Source organism: Myxine glutinosa, chromosome 8, assembly GCF_964187855.1.
Source record: "Myxine glutinosa chromosome 8, kmMyxGlut1.1, whole genome shotgun sequence".
Lineage (NCBI taxonomy): Eukaryota > Metazoa > Chordata > Myxini > Myxiniformes > Myxinidae > Myxine > Myxine glutinosa.
The window spans coordinates 33,507,548-33,528,124 of NC_136268.1; the positions used below are offsets into that span (position 1 = coordinate 33,507,548).

Below are 20,577 nucleotides of genomic sequence, written 5' to 3' on the forward strand. Positions count from 1 at the left end.
AAAAAACAGTGTTAGCACTAAAATATAATGATGGTAAGAATCGATCTGACCAGTGTTAATATGGGCACACAAAATCGAAATGATAATGAATCTGACCAGTGTTTACATGGATATACAGTCCAGGTAAAAATCAATCCGACCAGGGTTAATATGTGCATACAGTCCAAGTAAGAATCAATCTGACCATTGTTAATATGTGCATACAGTCTCGGTAAGAATCAATCTGAACAGGGTTAATATGGGCAACAGTCCGAATGAAGGACTTCCACTGCTTCCGGGGCATTGACGGAAAGAGAGTGGCAATTCTATGTGTGGGAAAATGGCATGCTCGGTCAGGGTCGCCCAGATAGCTCAGGTGGCAGAGCACTGGTACGGTTTTCCAGAGAATACCAAAAATGAATGAAAAAGAAAATACAAAAACAAAAAAATGCAGAGAATACCAAAATTGGCCCGGATTTGTCACGTTTTATGTTGTGTCATTTGTCTAATGATGTTTTATCCTGTGCAATGTTTCATGCTAATTCGTTCGTTGTTTTGTCCTATTTGTTTCGCATTGCAAGGCTTTCCCACCCACGGTCACCTGTATCCTGTGGTGAGGCACTTGCTCTGAAATAAGTTGCTTTGTCTACCTGGAAGAAAATCTGACCGAAAGCAATCCCAGTGCATTCCAAAAAGTCTGCAACAAGTGTGTGTCCATGCTCAGGACAGCCAGAAAAACAACATCTGTCCAATGTCAAGAACGAACTTTCAAACTTGTCTCCCTCCTCTAAAACCTGGTGGTGCCTTGTGAAGTCTGTCTCTCGTGTATGCTTCCCTTCCATCTCTTCACTCACTTCAAATAGTACCACAGTCGACTCTGCCCGTGAGAAGGCTGAATGCCTCAATTCTGTGTTTGTTTCCAAATATTTTGTCCTCAACACCTCACTCTCGGTACCCATCCTTCCCGGTCATACCCAATTGCTCCTGGACTCTATGTCTTTTGCACCCGAGAAGGTGGAGAAGGTTCTTTCAACACTCGGCTCTGACTCTGCTACTGGACCGGACTGCATCAGCTCGGGTGTCCTAAAAGCTGCTCTGCTGCTGCTGCACATCCTCTCTCTGCCTGTTTCACACTGTCATTTGCGCTAGGTCATCTTCCACCTGCTTGGAAATCCACCAAAAATCAGTGCATTACATAAAAAAGGTACATAAAATGATCCCCTTTAAAACTACAGACCTATCAGCTTACTTCAATTATTAGCAAGATCATGGAATCCATCATCGCCGTTGCCATAAAATCATTCCTTTTCTCTAACAACCTCATCTCATATCACCAATTTGGTTCCGGACCAGGTCATTCCACCTTGGACATGTTGTTTCTGCTCACCCAACAATGGATGGAGGCCCTCAATATCACACATTAAATCAGGGCCTTCCCTCTGGACACATCTCGTGCTTTTGATACAGTCTGGCACCCCGTCTTGCTCTGCAAATTATCTGCCGATGGCATCCAAGGCCGAACCCGCGCATGGCTCACTGACTTCCACTCTCATAGTCAACGTGTGGCACTCAATGGAATCCTTTCATCTCCTCTCCCTGCCAAGGCTGGAGTGCCCGAAAGCAGTGTTCTGGGCCCAGTCCTGTTTTTTTTTTTTGTTTTTTTTTTTTTGTATACAAGATCGAGGCTCGTGAAAGAGCGAACATTAATCACACAGAAAGACAAACCGACACATAAAACATATAACATCGGGAGCGGTAGACAAGATGGGGATAGAGGGGGAAGGACACAAACACAACATTTGAGAGCAGGGACCGAGAGACATGGAGACATCGAGAGATCTGTGGGAGGGAGAGGGCTTTGGGGGGGGGGGCATGGGAAGGGGAGGTGGGAGAGGTATAAAACATATGGACACTGCCAGGACTTCCAGGAAAGAAGTTGGAATTTCAAACAAGGTGGATCTGGGGTGAATTAGTGGGGGTAGAAAAGATCAAGGTTTTGGATGGGGGAAGATAAGAGATGGTGGTGAACAGCTGTTTTAAAGACCTGGAGGGAGGAGTGGGATTGAAGGGAGTGTGGGAATTTGTTCCAGAGGCGGGAGAAAAGAGGAATGAAAGAGTGAAGGTGAGCAGAGAGCTGAGATTTCGGCAGTTTAACCATCAGAGGGTTGCTGGCAGATCTTGTGCGACCTGTAGGAATATTTGGGGGACAGAGCACAGAGAGAGCTGGGGGAGCAAGGCCGGAGAGGAGTCGGTAGAAGACAGAAAGACCACCAACCTGCCTGCGGTGAGTGAGTGAAAGGCCCTCAGAGATAGCTTCATCGCGGGAGATTCCAATGATTCTGAAAGCTTTGGTTTCAACAGCGTGAAGCCGAGCTAGGTGTGAGGCAGGAGCACCGGCCCATAAGGGAGAACAGTATTCCATTGAGCTGTGGATGAAAGCCTTGTATGTGGTGAGGAGCTCAGGTGTGCCTAGGAAGGACTTCGCACGACGGAGGATGCCCAGTCGGCGACTGGCTTTGGAGGCCAGCTTGGAAATGTGGTTTTCCCAAGAAAGATCATGGCAGATAGTGAGACCCAAAAGCTTGAGCGACAGAACTTCTTGGAGAGGATTGTTGAGAAAGTAGATGGGAGGGTTGTCCAGTCGATCTTTTCGGAGAGACATAGTAAGAGTGTGAGATTTGTCAGGATTGAAAGACATGTTCCACTTGTTTGACCAGTCTGTGATTTTGTCCAGGTCTTCAGAGAGTGAGGAGGCTGCAGACTGCCGATCTGAAGGAAGAGGAATGGAGCGGCAGAGAGTGGAGTCATCAGCAAAGAGATAGAGAGGATTTTCCAGAGAGTCTGAGAGATCATTGATAAAGACCAGAAAAAGCACAGGGCCCAGAACACTGCCTTGGGGAACTCCAGCCTGAACAGGAAGGGGAGATGAGAGAAATCCATTCAGGGCCACACGTTGACTACGACCAGAGAGGAAGTCCGCAGGCCATGCATGGAGATTTCCATGGATACCATAGGAGGAGAGTTTGGTGAGCAGAGCTGGGTGCCAGACCGTATCGAAGGCACGTGATATGTCAAGGGAGACAGCTCTGATTTCCTGTTTGGCTTTGAGGACCTCCATCCATTGTTGAGACAGCAGAAGCAGCATGTCCAGAGTAGAGTGACCTGGTCTGAAAGCAAATTGATGATCAGAGATCAAGCCATTGGAGAAGAGGAAAGATTTCATATCCGAAGCAATGATGGATTCCATGATTTTGCTGATAATCCGAAGCAATGATGGATTCCATGATTTTGCTGATAATCCGAAGCAATGATGGATTCCATGACTTTGCTGATAATCCGAAGCAATGATGGATTCCATGACTTTGCTGATAATCCGAAGCAATGATGGATTCCATGACTTTGCTGATAATTGGGAGCAGGCTGATTGGTCTGTAGTTGCAAGGATCTGTTTTTGCACCTTTTTTGTGTAAAGCAGTAATGTTTGCTGATTTCCAGGATGCTGGCAGATGACCTTGAGCAAAAGATAGGGTGAAAAGAACAGAGAGAGGGTGAGATAAAGCGGCAGAGCAGGATTTTAGGACCCGTGGGCTGATGCCGTCTGGTCCAGTTGCAGAATCAGAGTCGAGGCTTGATAAAAACTTCTCCACCTTGTTAGGAGAGAAGGCCACAGAGTCCAGGGGCAGTTGGGTTCGACTGGGAAAGGTGGGAACAGAGAGAGATGGGGTGGGACTAAATATTTTGAGGCAAACACACAGAGTTGAGGCATTCGGCTTTGTCACGTGCGATGTCAACTGTGTGGCCATTTGAGGTAAGGGAGGGGATGGAGGGGGAACAAACACCAGAAACGGATTTGACCAGACGCCACCAGGATTTGGAGGAAGGAGACAGGTTTGAGAGTTCATTCTTGAGTGTGGAGAGATAGTGCTTCCTGGCACTCCTGAGGGTAGACACACACTTGTTCCGAGTGTGGTGGAAGGAACTGAGATTGCCTTCAGTTGGATTAGCCTTCCAAGAGGCAAAGGCAAGTTGTTTCAGGGCATCTGCCTCACCACAAGATTCAGTGTACCATGGACGGGAGGAAGGGTAAGACAACTGTAGACGTGATGGGATAAATCTGTGCATGAGAGAGAGCAGTTTGCTTTGGAAGAATTCCCAGGAAGAATTGATGTCAGAGGCAGTGGAGATGGGAGACCAATCCAGACGATTGATGGCTGCTTGAAGACCGTCCCAGTCCGCCTGAGTGAAATGCCAGACTCGTCGACGCTGAGGAGGCTCTCTGAGAATGGCCAGAGAGATGTCCACTTTGACAAGCACATGATCAGAGAACCGATTGGAGCAGACGAAGAGCAGCAGACATTAGCAGGGAAGTTTGTCATAACCAAGTCTAGAAGAGAAGATACTCCATTGGCTGAGATCCGGGTCGGGAAATTGACAGATTGAGTCAATCCCAGTGAGTCACAGAAGTCCTTTGCTGAGGTGCCATGACTGGTGAGAGAGGAACCCACACCCAACCAGCTGGCATGATGACAGTTGAAGTCACCACATATGAGGAAGAGAGAGAGTTGGGATGAGTGGATAGAAGTTGGTCCATGTTGTCAGACAGTGAAATGTAAATGGAGTCATCACTGTTTGGAGGACGGTACAGAACACATATGAACAGAAGGTGGGAGCGGAGAGGAAGCCGTAGCCAGAGGTACTCCTGGGGGTGAGGAGGAGGGAGGGCAGTGCAAGGAGAGTGAGGAAGAGAGTTTTTGATAAAGATAGCCACCCCACCACCAGGACGAGGCTCAGGTCTATCATACCGGAGGAGGGAGTAACCAGGAAGAGATATTAAGGAATCAGAGACATCTTGAAGGAGGAAAGTCTCTGTTAAGCAGATCAAGTCTGGATTGTCAGAAGCAACCTGTATGGAGAGATCAGTCAGGTTTGAGCGAAGGCCCCGGATGTTTGAGGTCCATACCGTTAATGAAGAGAGAGGGGGGCATCGGGTACAGGACAGGGGAGGGGAGGAGTAGGGTAAGATGAAGGATGAGAGGGGGAGGTAGGGAGAGCAGTTGATAGTGTCTCGGAGATTACAGAAGAGTTCCAAGAAAGGGAAGGATGAGGAGGATGAAAGGTTTGATGGTGAAGGGATGAGGCACAGTGAGGGGTTGGTTGAGGGGGGGCAGAGGAAAGTAGAAGGTTGGGGGGGGGGGGGTGGAGGTATGAGATAGAAGGGAGACGAAGTGATGATGAGGCAGCTTTGAGGAGGAGGGGGGAGGAGGGAGAATTGGAGAGGAATGGTATGGGGGGAGATTTGAATGGGAGGGGTTGGGGGGGAGTTTTGAAGGGGAGGAGTGAGGGGGGAGTTTAGGAGTGTAGGGGCAAGGAGGGGGATTTGGAGGGGAGGGGCAAGGGGGGAGTTCAGGAGTGGAGGGGCAAGGGGGGAGTTTAGGAGTGGAGGGGCAAGGGGGGAGTTTAGGAGTGTAGGTGCAAGGGGGGGATTTGGAGGGGAGGGGCAAGAGGGGAGTTTAGGAAGTGGATGATTAATGAAAGACGAACATTGGTAACAAATTGGCTTTGTTGTGATTTTCAAGTTAGCAATCCGATTCAGAACGATGGAGGAGGGGTGGAATGAATGAGAATTTAGACCATGTAGTGAGGGAGACGTATAAGAGATTGAATTTCTTTTTTTTGACGTGGAATGAGTTGGAGAGGAAATTGAGAAAAGCCTTTTAAATAGGAAGAAAAACAGCGTGTTGTAATATACCACTGAATAAAACACTGAAGGGGAAAGGTTAAACATATTTAAATAATATTTAAACAGAACCGTGAACAATCTTATTTGCACAAAATACCAACGGGGGGGAGAGCCGAGATGGACCACTATGAGTCACGTGAACAGGGCAAAAGGTGGATGGCAAGGAGATAATGGGGGCGGGGCGAACAGCACACCTGGACAGAAAGTACAGGATGAGACAACAGCACACGTGGAGAAAGGAAAAATAAATGTTTTTGGTTTTTTTTTTTTTTTCGTTTTTTGGGGGGGGGAGGGGGAGTGGGGATTTAAAACGTTAGACAAAGAGTATTATGTTCGGGGTAGAAGGGAAAAAACTAAGAGCCAAGCAAAACACGATGTAGGGGACTTAAGTTAACAAACACCGACGGGGGTACAAGGCCGCACACGAGGAGCAGAACACGATTAATTAATTACGAGTTACAGGAAATTCAAACCAAAACTAACTATAAACAAACAATAATGCATGGACGATAAAATAACGAGTTGAAATTTGACAAACACACGAATGAAAAAATAACCGCTTTGGATGCCCAGAGAGAACCAAGTCTCAAGGTCGGAAGCTTCAACAACTAGGCCGCGTGGCACGAAATACTCGACTATTTTTTACAGGTATGAAAGATTAACACCGATAATCTTCCGAGGGACACGCAAAAGGTATACACACGTAAGATAAATACAGTTTCGACAAAAATACAAATGTGACAATTACTTAACTTCGAGCATGCGTGAAGATCGTGGAACAGCTTCGAAAAACCGTGACCGCCCCGACAAGATCTCGCGAGATCGACTGCTATTCATGCAGATCGGCTGCTATTCATGATCTTCATAAATGATCTCCCTGACTCTCTGGAAAATCCCCTTTATATATTTGCTGATGATTCCACCCTCTGCCGTGACATCCCTCATGCTTCTAACAGGCAAACTGCGCCTCTTCTCTCTCTTCTAACTTGAAAAAAAATAACAAGCTGGCCAAACAAGCTGGCCAAATCCCACCCCCTTTCCCATGCCTCCCCCCCAAAGCCCTCTCCCTCCCACAGTTCTCTCGATGTCTCCATGTCTCTCGGTTCCTGCTCTCAAATGTTGTGTTTGTGTCCTTCCCCCTCTCTCCCCATCTTGTCTACCGCTCCCGATGCTTTTTGTTTTATGTGTCGGTTTGTCGGTTATGTGTCGGTTTGTCTTTCTGTGTGATAAATGTTCGCTCCTTCACGAGCCTCGATCTTGTATACAAAAAAAAAAAAAAAAAAAAAAAAAAAACACTTGGAATATGTCTTTCAATCCTGACAAATCTCACACTCACAAACCTGAAAGACTCACTTTCTCTCTCCGAAAGAACTGTCTGGCAAACCCTCCTTTCTAATGTCTTAAAAATCCTCTTGAGGAAGTTCAGTCATTCAAACTCCTGTGTCTCACTATCAGCCATGATCTTTCTTGGGCAAACTACATTTCAAAGTTCGCCTCCACAGTCGGCTGCTGAATGGGCATCCTCCGTCGTACAATTTTCTTCCTTGGCACACCTGAGCTCCTATCCACCTAAAAAGCCTTCATCCACATGGAGTACTGGAGACATGGTAGTCAGGGATCCAGTCACCAAAATTTGAGAGAAGCTGACATGGACCTTTTGTTTGTTTTTTCTATTAATTTGGACATTAAGGTCTGCTGAATGAGAGGTCTGCTCTGCCGGAAACCTTGCGAAAAAAATGTGTGGCCATTTTTGTATATGCAGCCTTTATTTTTTGACCGAAAAATGTGAGACGTTTTTTTCCTTAAAATCCCCAGTGGGTTGTGTAGGCTGTCAATAAATGCATCCGAGATACACAGAACACATGTGTTGACAACATCAAGTTGAGAAATACACTTACAAAACCTTTCCAAATGATTAAGAATCATTTTTATGCAAAAGCGCCCCCGATTTTTTTGCATTTTTTCATTATTTTCATCTTGCTAAAAAAAATTGTGGCTAACGGACCCAGATGTGGTTGAACAGTCAGTTCAGTACTGCATGGATGTGTCAAGAAAACAGGGCCAAGAGGTCACCATCATCACATGCAACCAAGCAATCTATGAAGTGGTTCTGGGTCTGCAAAAGAAGAACCCCTAGAAGTATGCCAAACTTATCTTGCGCATGGGTGGCTTCCATATTGCTCAAAATTTCCTGGGAGCAATTGGGCATTTGATGCAGGCCACTGGAATCGAAGACATCATGGTAGAAGCTGATGTCTGTCTCCGTGGAACAGCAAACAAGATCATCAGTGGGAAAGACTACTACGCAATGCTGCGTGCCCACACTATGGTGCATGCAGCCATGTTCACCCTACACTGGGAAGCATTTGCCAGATGGTTGATCATTGAAGAGAAGGACCTGGAGTGCATGTCTGTGCTTGCCATCAATGTCCAGCTACTCCTAGATGCCCTGTCAGAAAAGGATGTAGAGAAGGCATCTTCTACATGTGCTGATGCAACCGACCAACTGAAAAAGCTGTCATGTTTGATGGCTGAGTTTGATGAAGTAGGTACGTCACCTACCACAAAGCTATGGCTAATGTACATGGACATGGTAATGATTCTGAAACGGTTCATCCATGCTGAGCATGCAGGCCTGTGGGAGGAATACCTGGCTGAAGTAGAAAAGATGTTACCATACCTTGTAGCTGCTGGCCACTACAAGTATGTATCCTGCCTGCCCCACTACCTAGAAGCAACGAGAAGCCTACCTACACTGGCTCCGAATATCCATAGGGAATTCAAGGATGGGCAGTTCACTGTACATCAAACAGAAGGTCGTTTCAATGGTGTCTGGACAGACATGGCACTTGAGAAAACCTACAACCGTGATACCAAGACAAAACTCTTCACTGGCATCAGTCAGCAGCTAGCGGTCATGGAGAAATACTTGCGAGCTCTTCCAGTTCTGACAGCAGTGTCAGAGCAGACAAAGGCTATGGCACACCTGGATATGGATGACACCAAACACCATGAGGACTCCAACAGCCAAGGCACAATGGAGGCTGAAAGTGTTAGGAAAATAACAGATGTCATCAACAACCAGATGATCAATCCATTCACATGTGAAGAACAGGAGCTGATGAACCTCTCAACAGGCCACAAAGCTGCATCTGCAGACTTGGTGAGCGCCCGTGAAAAAGGACTGGAGGCACTGGCTGCAGCAAGAAAAACAGACAGTGAGAAAATAGCCCCAATAAAACTTGCCACATTTGCAGCAAAGCCCAAAAAGTCACTGTCCATGGCACTCAAAGCCAAGAAGGTCTACGAGGAAGAGAGTGCAGTTGTCTGAAACCTGTACTTTGTGCAGGACTTGGATGAAGACAAGAAGGTGGTCTTCAGTCATGAGTGGACAAGTTGCCCAGCCTCCCTGTTTGAGCCAGATCCATCCCTTGACCAAGGTTATGCCATGCGTAAAGGGAACAAGGCTGACTACTTGGCTGCAATCAAGACATCCCTTGGCAGCTCATGGAGGGAAGTGGACAGACTGCCACCGTCCGATAAGCCAGTTGTAATGGTAGTAGATGCCATGGCATTCATCCAGCGTCACCAACATCTTGGGAGCAGCACCTTCCATGAACTGCAAGTAAAGTACCTGAAGTACCTTCCTGCAGGATACACACTTATTACTCCCGCCAGGGAGTAATGCATTCACTCGTGTCCGTGTGTGTGTGTGTTCGTGTGTTTGTGAACAAGATATCTGGAAAAGTTCTCAATGGATTTGGATGAAAGTTGGTGGGATGATTGCCCTTGGGATAAGGAAGAATTGATTAGTTTTTGGTGAAGCTCAGGATATTATTCCGGATCCAGGAATTTTTTTTGGAAATTTTTTTGGGGAAAGATTGTTTCTGTTTTACTGCATTAAAGCTTCTATTCTTATTCTTAAATGATGTTTTTCTCCTCTAATTCCGAGATATATCAAAATACATTCTCTGACAGTTCGGGCCTACTTTCTTTTTCATTTATTGTTTTGGGGAGAGGGGATGTTAAACAAAACGTATTATTCCAACTAAACCCACGGCGGGAGTATACGCTCTACTGAGTGGCGTTCTAGTTCTTGGTGGAATCTTCCGTGATCCTGGTCGCACTGTCCTGTTGTCAGCAGATTGTCAGGTTGAGCTTCCAGAACTGTCATGTGAGAAGCATGAGGAGGCAGATACCAGGATGTTTGCCCACATTGCATACTCAGTACAACATCTGCACCACAAACGGGCTGTAGTCGTAGCTACTGACACAGACGTGATCATGAATATGAATGAATGATCGTTTTAAGGCCATTTTTCCCCACTAGAGCGGGGGTTAGCCTTGCAGGCCCCATGACAATCATGGTTCCCTGTTTGAGGCAATGTTTTTATGGCTGGATGCCCTTCCTGACGCCAACCCTTGGTCACCTCTTACGATGCGCAGGGATACGGCGCACCTATTCTAAACCGGGGTACACACCGGGATCATGATCATGATGTATATATACTACATCACACACCTGGATGGCCTGCAGGAGCTGTGGGTGAAGAAGATGGATATCTACCTACCTGCTCATGCAATCGCCGAAGCCCTGGCAGTGAAGTATGATGTTGAAGCTGCAGATCTTACATCCATGCTCCTCAGCACCTACATACTGACTGGATGTGACACAGTGAGCTATCTCTACAGAAGAGCAAAAAGGCGTGCCGACAAAACTGCCGTTGATCACCTGGCAGACCTTCTGCCCCTGTGCAGATACGGTGACACTGAAGAAAGCCTGGATGTTCAGGAAGATGTTGTGACAGCAGCTAGGCGATACATGGTGTCACTGTGTGAGAGGAGTGATTTCGGTGGTAATTTGGATGCACTGCGAGCCCATCTCTTTGGAAACATCAAAGGAGATATGCGTTGTCTTCCACCTACCGAAGATGCCTTCCAGTTACACCTTCGCCGAGCCCTGCATCAGTTGGCTGTATGCAAGCGAGCACACATGTTTCAGCCAACCTACCCTGCTGCCACTGACTTTGGCAGAGAGCTTGTCAATGGTAAGTTAGTGGCAACCATGATGCTGAAGGAGGCAAAACCTGCAGAATTCAAACGCACCAAATACTGTCACTGCAAGAAAAGCATGTGTGCCCGAGGATGCTCCTGTGCGAGAGCCAATGTGAAGTGTGTCATCGCATGTCTCTGCACCGGGGACCCCAACAAATGTTCAAGGATTGAACTCACAATCGAAGACAGTGACATGCATTACACATTATAAGTTATTTTGTTCAGTGCAATGTTAATTTCATGTGATATTACAGACGTTGTTAACAGGAATTTTTAATTTTGTTATGTTCAATTATTTTGTTCAGTTAAAGTTTAATTTCTTTTTTTCTACATACTGGTCACTAATCTATCCAAATTCAGCTGTGTAACGATCATTGTTTTGTTGGCTTGTCATCCTGTGTACATTTTGTTTAAAAAATCATTTTGCTGTTTTGTATTTCTTGTGTTACAAGTATTTTCTTTGGGGGCACAGGGTTCTGTTAAAATTAAAAAGATGCCTTGGCCAGGATGTTTAATAAAATGGACATAAACTACCATGATGCTAAATATACGGTATGTCTCTAGGATGTTTTAGCGTAAGGGTAATAAAATCACCACAGATCCATTGATTTTGGTTTGATTTTCAGAATGTTTACTGTGGAAAGACTATAATGTTTGGTGAAAAGAATGACACATTGGCTGATGTCATAACTCAGGGCATAGTTGATCACTAATGAAGTAAAGATGAAAATAATGAAAAAATGCAAAAAAATCGGGGGCGCTTTTGCATAAAAATGATTCTAAATCATTTGGAAAGGTTTTGTAAGTGTATTTCTCAACTTGATGTTGTCAACACATGTGTTCTGTGTATCTGGGATGCATTTATTTACAGCCTACACAACCCACTGAGGATTTTAAGAAAAAAAACGTCTCATTTTTGGGTCAAAAAATAAAGGCTGCATATACAAAAATGGCCACAAATTTTTTTCGCAAGGTTTCCGGCAGAGCAGACCTCTCATTCAGCAGACCTTAATGTCCAAATTAATAGAAAAAACACAAACAAAAAGTATAGCATGCCATGTCAGGCTCAACCCATTTTATTGAGCTTTTGAGCCTGACTATGGAGTACTGTTCTCCTCTCTGGGCTGGCTCCCATGCCTCACATCTTGCTCAGATTGATGCCATGGAAACCAAGGCCTTTGAGATTATTTGAATTTCCCACGACGAAGCTGACTGGGCGCATCACTTCGCCATTGCCGACGGGTGGGCAGTCTATCTGTCTTCTTCCGCCTCCTTTCTGGTCTTGCACCATCTGCTCTTTGCATGCTTTGTCCCCCCCCACCACCCTCCAGGTTTCTGCAGGGCTCAAAACGGGCCACTATCAACCCCCTTCTGGTGAAACTCCAGAAGTCCAGAATCACTGCTCACCTTGATCACTGAAAAAGGAGGAAACCCATTGTTTCCTCTCTTTTTCTCACCTGTGGAACCAACTTCCACATTCTCTTCAATCTCATTCTTCCCTACAGGTCTTCAAAACAGCTGTTCACCACCATTGCAGATCGTCCCCAATCCAAAACCATGATCTTTTCTACCTGTGGTGTTTCCCCCCTGTCTCTGTTGTTCCTTTTGTCCTGTTGCATCCTGATCCATTCAGTGTACTCGTTCTTTAGTTCTTCCACGAGCCTCGACTAAAAACCTCGGTTTTTGAAATTACGTTTTAAGAGGGTTGAAAAAGGGGGAAGATATCAAATTACACCAATTTCCCATTTGTGACAAAAAACAAGCAACTTGAGAGTCTGTGGTAGCAACTCCATGTAGAGCAAACATAAACTTACCAATGCTTTTGGATCTCGAACTTTAATCGGCGACGTCCCCTCCGACTTCTCAGGTGTACCGTTGGGTGTGCACGAGACATGTGATTCTCTGCCGTCCGAACCATCCACGAGGCACTTGGACTTGATCGTACTTAGACCAGATCTTCAAACGAAAAAATATAAATGGAAAAAGCTTTTGAACACAATATCAGACGATACAAAATGCAAATCTGTAATTCTCACCAGCCCAATACAACAACAACAACATGCATTTTAAAGGCCATTTTCCCTGCTAGAGCGGGGGTTAGCCTTGCGGTCCCCATGACAATCTTCTCCATTTTGCCCTATTTTACCCTCACCAGCCCAATGTGCTGATGTATTCAAAACCAAGAACTGTGCACCAACTACCTTTCAGATTTCTGTGACAAAAATAACTAGAATTTACTGAGATTTTAACGCACATTTATATCATGGCAAAACAACTAAAGGAAACAAAATATAATCCATGATGCTTTCCTCCTGCATTTCATCTTCTCAACAACTTGACATCCAAAAAGTGTACCAAACTAAGTACAAAACAATTATTAAAACTGAAATGTCACAGCTCACATCAATCAAGATAACAAAAATTTTAAGAGAAGCATTAGATGATACTAACTCAAGTTACGATCTTCAAAGGGATTTTGATGATTGATTTTCAAAGGGACATGACCTTTGACCTGTTGAACCCAAGATTTAAAAGGTTCATATTTGTATAGCAACCCATACTTGTGCCAAGTTTGGTTGAAATCTCTTACTTTTTTTTAACAAGTTATTGTGGGAACAAAGATTTTCAATTGAAGGTCACATGACCATAGACCTTTTGAACCAAAAATCGAATTAGTTCATCTTTGCTTTATAGTACATACTTGTGCCAAGTTTGGTCAAAATCCCTTGAGTGGTTCACAAGTTATCTCGGAAATGAAAATCTGCTACACGTGCAAGCACGGACGGATGGATGGATGGGCACCAGAAAACAATACCTCCGGCACCTTTGGTTGCTGAGGCATAAACATTAATGTTTAAATTAAGCATTGCCGTGACAACCCAAGGATTTGGTTTTGGTGGTGTTTCAGGCCAGAAATGATAAACATCACCAACTGATGCAATGAGAATCACAATACGATGCGAGAGTCTGTTACTTTTGTCCGTAGTAATCCTCAAAGAAATGTTCTTTCCACTGCTGCACTGGCTTTTCCTTGTCTTGCTCCTGTCTCAGGCGAAGTTGTACTTCAGGAGTGAATTCACCTGGAAGGCGAGGGAGGAGGGGATAGGAGAGGGGGGTGGGGGGGAGAAGGTGACTGCTGTTTACAATAAATGCTCCATGAATCTCGAGCAGTTGGAAATTAACGAAAGTAGGCGGCTGACTGACAATACAGCATGATTCTTGGAAGGTAAGGTTGTGTGCATGCGAAAAGAGGAAGGGGGGGGGGGGGGGCAGTTATGTAGAGCTAAAAAGGAAATGAAAATATGTTGAACCTGAACTGCCCGGCTTTGGTGGGAAAAGTTTTCATTAACCGCACATTAGTTGTTTTTTTTTTGTTTTTTTTAAAATACAGAATCGAGGCTCGCGTAAGAGCTAACACATTGAACATGAAAACATGCACAGACACACAAAACATACAATGAAGGGAGTGGGAGACAAGAGGGAGAGAGAGAGGGAGAGAGAGAGGGAAGCACACAAGCACAACAACAGGAGAGAACAGTGACGTCGGTAGATCTGTGGGAGGGGCAAGGAGGGGTACACGCCGGTTTAAAGCAAATGAACACTACTAGGAATTTCAGGAAAAGTTGGGGATTGAAAGAGGTGGATTTGGGGTGTTTTAACGGGGGTACAAAAGATCAAGGTTTTGGATGGGGTAAGATGATGGTGGTGAACAGCTGTTTAAAGACCTGGAGGGAGTAGAGGGATTGAAGTGAGTGTGGGAGATTGTCCAGAGTCGGAAGAAAATAGGAATTAAAGAATGAAGGTGAACAGAGAGTCTTGATTTTGGCAATTTCACCAGAAGAGGGTTGCTGGCAGATCCTGTGTGTCCTGCAGGAATATTTGGGGGGCAGAGCACAGACAGAGCAGGGGGAGAAAGGCCAGAGAGGAGTCGGTAGAAGACAGAAAGACCACCAACCTGCCTGCGGTGAGAGAGAGAAAGGCCCTCAGAATCAGCTTCATTGCAGGAGATACCAATGATTCTGAATGCTTTGGTTTCAACCGTGTGAAGCCGAGCTCAGTGTGACGCAGGAGCACCAGCTCAGAGGGGAGAGCAGTATTTCATTGAGCTGCGGATGAAAGCTTTGCATGTGGCGAGGAGCTCAGAAGTGCCCAGAGAGGACTGCACGACGGAGGACGCCCAGATGGCGACTGGCTTTGGAGGCCAGCTTGGACATGTGGTTTTCCCAGGAAAGATCATGGCAGATGCATCATGGCAGATGCATCATGGCAGATGGACCTGACGGCATCAGCCCACGGGTCCTAAAATCCTGTTCTTCCGCTCTTTCACTCCCTCTCTCTGTTCTCTTCACCCTCTCTTTTGCTCAAGGTCATCTTCCATCTGCTTGGAAATCTGCCAACATCACCGCTTTGCACAAAAAAGGTGCAAAAACAGATCCCAGCAACTACAGACCAATCAGCCTTCTCCCAATTATCAGCAAAGTCATGGAATCCATCATTGCTTCAGATATGAAATCTTTCCTCTTCTCCAATGGCTTGATCTCTGATCATCAATTTGGTTTAAGACCTGGACACTCTACTCTGGACATGCTGCTTCTGCTTTCACAACAATGGATGGAGGTCCTCAATGCCAAACAGGAAATTAGAGCAGTCTCCCTTGACATATCACGTGCCTTCGATACGGTCTGGCACCCCGCTCTGCTCACCAAACTCTCGTCTTTTGGTATCCATGGAAATCTCCACGCATGGCTGGCGGACTTCCTCTCTAGTCGTAGTCAACGTGTGGCCCTGAATGGGTTTCTCTCATCTCCTCTTCCTGTTCAGGCTGGAGTTCCCCAAGGCAGTGTTCTGGGCCCTGTGCTTTTTCTGGTCTTCATCAATGATCTCTCTCCAGACATGGAGAAGAGGAAGAAGTTGTTTCTTGGGTTTGTTGATCTGGAGAAAGCATTCGATCGGGTTCCACACAAAGTATTGACATGGGCATTGAGGAAGTTAGGAGTGGAGGAATGGTTGATCAGAATAGTGATGGCAATGTACAAAAGAGCGCGCACAGCTGTAAGGACGAAGGACGGGAACAGTGGTGAGTTTGAGGTGAAGGTGGGAGTGCATCAGGGGTCGGTACGACGTCCACTACTATTTGTAGCTGTGATGGAGGTGCTGGCTCAGAACGTAAAGGAGGGTTTACCGTGGGAGTTGTTGTATGCAGATGATCTGGTGTTGATTGCGGAAAGTATGGATGGACTGAAGGAAAAGATGAACACGTGGAAGGAATGTATGGAGACAAAAGGTCTGAAGGTGAATATCGGAAAGACGAAGGTGATGGCAAGTGGTAAAGCATGTGGTGAGGTGGAAAGAACTGGGAAGTGGCCCTGTGCTGTGTGTAGGAAGGGTGTCGGAGTGAACTCCATTCAGTGTACAATGTGCGCTGAGTGGGTTCATCAAAAATGTAGTGGTCTGAGAGGGTCATTAACCAGTGTGGCAGCTACATTCAAATGTAAGGTGTGCACAGAGGGAGCTGCAGATGGAGGAAATGTTGAGTTGGATCTTGGAGACGGCGTGAAGCTGGAAGGTGTGAAAACATTTTGCTACCTCGGAGACATGCTGAATGGAGAAGGTGGATCAGACTCGGCAACGGTTGCTCGGGTGAGATGTGCATGGAAGAAGTTTCGGGAATTGAGTGGCGTGCTGATGATGAGGGGAGTGTCGTTGAAGCTGAAGGGAAAGGTGTATGCTGCATGTGTGAGAAGTGTTATGATTTATGGGAGCGAGACATGGGTAATGAACGTAGAGCAGCAACGAAGGTTGGAAAGGGTGGAAATGCGAATGGTTCGACGGATGTGCGGAGTATCGTTGAGAGAGAGGAAGACAAATGATGAATTGCGAAAGATGATGGGAATAGAGCCTGTGATTGATGCTGTGAAGAGGAACAGGTTGAGATGGTTTGGTCATGTGTTGAGGAAGGATGAAAGTGACTGGTTGAGAAGAGTGATGGAAATGAATGTAGAAGGAAGTAGAAGACGGGGAAGACCGAGAAAGACTTGGCTAAAGATGGTGGAAGAAGAAATGCGGGCAAGGGGGTTAACAAGGAGAGATGCAGAAAATAGGGCAAAATGGAGAAGATTGTCATGGGGACCGCAAGGCTAACCCCCGCTCTAGCAGGGAAAATGGCCTTTTAAAATGCATGTTGTTGTTGTTGTTGTTGTATCAATGATCTCTCTGACTCTCTTGAAAATCCTCTCTATCTCTTTGCTGATGACTCCACTCTCTGCCGCTCCATTCCTCATCCCCCTGATCGGCAGTCTGCAGCCTCCTCACTCTCTGCAGACCTGGACAAAATCACAGACTGGGCAAACAAGTGGAACATGTCTTTCAATCCTGACAAATCTCACACTCTTATGATGTCTCTCCGAAAAGACCGACTGGACAACCCTCCCATCCACTTTCTGAATAATCCTCTCCAAGAAGTTCTGTCACTCAAGCTTTTGGGTCTCACTATCTGCCATGATCTTTCCTGGGAAAACCACATTTCAAATCTGGCCTCCAAAGCCAGTCGCCGACTGGGCATCCTCTGTCGTGCGAAGTCCTTCCTTGGCACACCTGAGCTCCTCACCACATACAAGGCTTTCATCCGCAGCTCAATGGAATACTGCTCTCCCCTCTGGGCTGGTGGTGCTCCTGCCTCACACCTAGCTCGTCTTCACGCTGTTGAAACCAAAGCATTCAGAATCATTGGAATCTCCCGCGATGAAGCTAACTCCAAGGGCCTCTCACTCACTCACCGCAGGCAGGTTAGGTTGGTGGTCTTTCCGTCTTCTACCGACTCCTCTCTGGCCTTGCCCCCCCAGCTCTCTCTGGGCTCTGTCCCGCAAATATTCCTACAGGTCGCACAAGATCTGCCTGCAACCATCTTATGGTTAAACTGCCAAAATCAAGACTCTCTGCTCACCTTCACTCCTTCATTCCTCTTTTCTCCCGCCTCTGGAACAAACTCCCTCACTCTCTTCAATCCCACTCCACCCTCCAGGTCTTTAAAACAGCTGTTCACCACCATCTCTTATCTTCCCCCATCCAAAACCTTGATCTTTTCTACCCCCACTAATTTCACCCCAATTCCACTTTTTTGAAATACCAACTTCTGTCCTGGAAGTCCTTGGTGTCCTTGTGTTTTATACTTCTCCCTCCCCCCCCCCCCCCCCTTCCCATGCCTCCTGCCCCCAAGCCCTCTCTCTCCCACACTTCTCCCTGCTCTCAAATGTTGTGGTTGTGTGCTTCCCCTTCTCTCCCCATCTTGTCTTCCGCTCCCTCTTTTTATATATTTTGTTTGTCTGGTTGATTTGTTTGTGAAGTAAATGTTAGCTCTTTCACGAGCCTCGATTCAGTATACAAAAAAAAAAAAAAAAAAGATGGAGAGACCCAAAAGTTTGAGTGACAGAACTTCTTTGAGAGGATTGTTGAGAAAGTATATGGGAGGGTTGTCCAGGCGGTCTTTTCAGAGAGACAATGTGAGAGTGTGAGGTTTGTCAGGATTGAAAGACATGTTCCACTTGTTTGACCAGTTTGAGATCTTGTCCAGATCTGCAAAGAGTGAAGAGGCTGCTGCCTGCCGATCTGAGGGTTGAGATATGGAGTGGCAGAGAGTGGAGTCATCAGCAAAGAGATAGAAGAGAGGGTTTTCCAGAGAGTCGGAGAGATCATTAATGAAGACCAGAAAAAGCACAGGGCCCAGAACACTGCCTTGAGGAACTCCAGCCTGAACAGGAAGGGGAGATGAGAGAAGCCATTCAGGGCCATATGTTGACTGCGACCAGAGAGGAAGTCTGCAAGCCATGCGTGGAGGTTTCCATGGATACCATAGGAGGAGAGTTTGGTGAGCAGGGCGGGGTGCCAGATCGTATCGAAGGCGGGAAGACAGCTCTGATTTCCTGTTTGGCATTGAGGACCTCCATCTATTGTTGAGACAACAGAAGCAGCATCTCCAGAGTAGAATGACCTGGTCTGAATCCAAATTATGAATCCCTGCTCTGATCCTCTGATCCGAGATCAAGCCATTGGAGAAGAGGAAGGATTTGATGTCAAAAGCGATGATGGATTCCATGACCTTGCTGATTATCGGGAGCAGGCTGATTGGTCTGTAGTTGCAAGGATTGGTTTTTGCACCTTTTTGTGTAAAGGGGTAATGTTGGCTTATTCCCAAGCCGATGGCGAGTATTTTTCAATGACAAGTGAAAAGCCCACAGGTCGGTCCTGCAAACGCATGTATCCCAGTTTGCCGCCCTCCATACTTGTATTGATTGTGAGATCCTAATTTACACCCACCTGCACTTCTCCATACCTCCAGAATTGCACAATCTTGCTCTCCCTAACCCCCACCTCCTTTCCATGACACCGGGACCAGCAGGACTATTTTGTGACACAGAAGATCATGCTGCACAGTGCAAAAAGGCTGTACAAATTGCCCGCTCCTCATGGAGCTATGTAAGGTAGCACACTCGGGCACCACGGTCGTTGTTCGTTAGTTTTGAGCCGAGAGAGATATAGAAAGCAGGAGGGAGAGTACTCGGAAATACTTTGTAGCAGTATGTGGTATGCAACACGTTGGATAGAGCACGGAGTTGTAGAAACTGTCGGCGTGCCTATTCACGTCCTAACCATCACCTGTACGCGCCTTTACAATCTGCCGCCACCATGCCGGTGCACTGCACGCAGTGCACGACACCTCAGAATGTAGGCTGGACCACACCAACATGTCACTATTTATCTCACAAGTTGTGTTATTCATCCCTTCTGCTTGAAGCTATTTTGTGCCCATCATTCCGACATTTTAGGGAACCATGAACCAAAAAGGGAACCATGACAATTACAAGTACATATGGGCAGGGTACAGCCCTAAGTGGAGATCGGTTCTGAGGTTTGGGACATGGAATGTAGGGACAATGACAGGGAGATCAGGAGAAGTGGTGGAAGTATTGGTCAGAAGAAGAGTGGACATGTGTTGTGTGCAAGAGACGAGATGGAAGGGAAGTGGTGTGGGAATGGTGAAGGGTAGGCAGGGACAGAAATACAAGTTTGTGTGGCAAGGGTGCCTGGAGGGCGTGAATGGTGTTGGTGTCCTGTTTTCTGAGGAGTTTGTAGACAGTGTGGTGAGTGTGACGAGAGTGAGTGATAGGTTGATGATGGTGAAAATGATGATTGGAAAGCTCTTGGTGAACGTCATCTCGGGATATGCTTCGCAGGTTCGTCGAAGCGATGAAGAAAAGGACAAGTTCTGGTGTGCGATAGAGAAGCTGATGGAAAACGTGAAAGATGAGGAAGTTGTTGTGGTAGGAGGAGACCTAAATGGACACGTGGGAAGGAGTATGGATGGTTTTGACGGAGTTCATGGGGGTTACGGATATGGTGTGAGAAATGGAGAAGGTGAAAGGATTTTGGAGTTTGCTGATGGAGCTGATTTGTTGATTTGTAATACTCAGTTCCAGAAAGAGGATAATAAGCTTGTTACATACACATCAGGTGGGTCGACGACAACCGTTGACTACCTGATGGTGCGCGTAGGCGAGATAGGGGGCACCTCCGGGACACAAAGGTGATCACGGGGGAGGAGGCTGTTTCACAGCACCACTTGGTTGTCTGCGACGTAAGGGTGAAAGGTGCGAGGAGAGCTCGGCGGGTGAAGTACCAACCGAGAATGAAGGTGTGGAGGTTGAAAGAGGTGACAGTAAGGGAGGCATTACAAGAGAGGCTGAGTAGGGTCGAGGATGATGTGGTTGAGCTTGAAAGTGGTTGGATGTCGATGAAAGCTAGTCTGT

The 20,577-nt window shown here is 46.4% G+C and overlaps 1 protein-coding gene across 2 annotated transcripts in view; it reads right to left on the minus strand.

Moving 5' to 3' along the window:
• LOC137432402 (putative Polycomb group protein ASXL2) overlaps positions 1-20,577 on the minus strand; it is a 122,951-nt gene that overhangs the window by 27,640 nt on the left and 74,734 nt on the right. For both annotated transcript variants that reach the window (XM_068124301.2, XM_068124302.2), the window contains 2 exons: positions 13,749-13,854; positions 12,589-12,730 (listed from right to left, as the gene is read on the minus strand). In XM_068124301.2, coding sequence (XP_067980402.1) covers positions 12,589-12,730; positions 13,749-13,854 — 248 coding nt within the window. The remainder of the gene's footprint in view (positions 1-12,588; positions 12,731-13,748; positions 13,855-20,577) is intronic.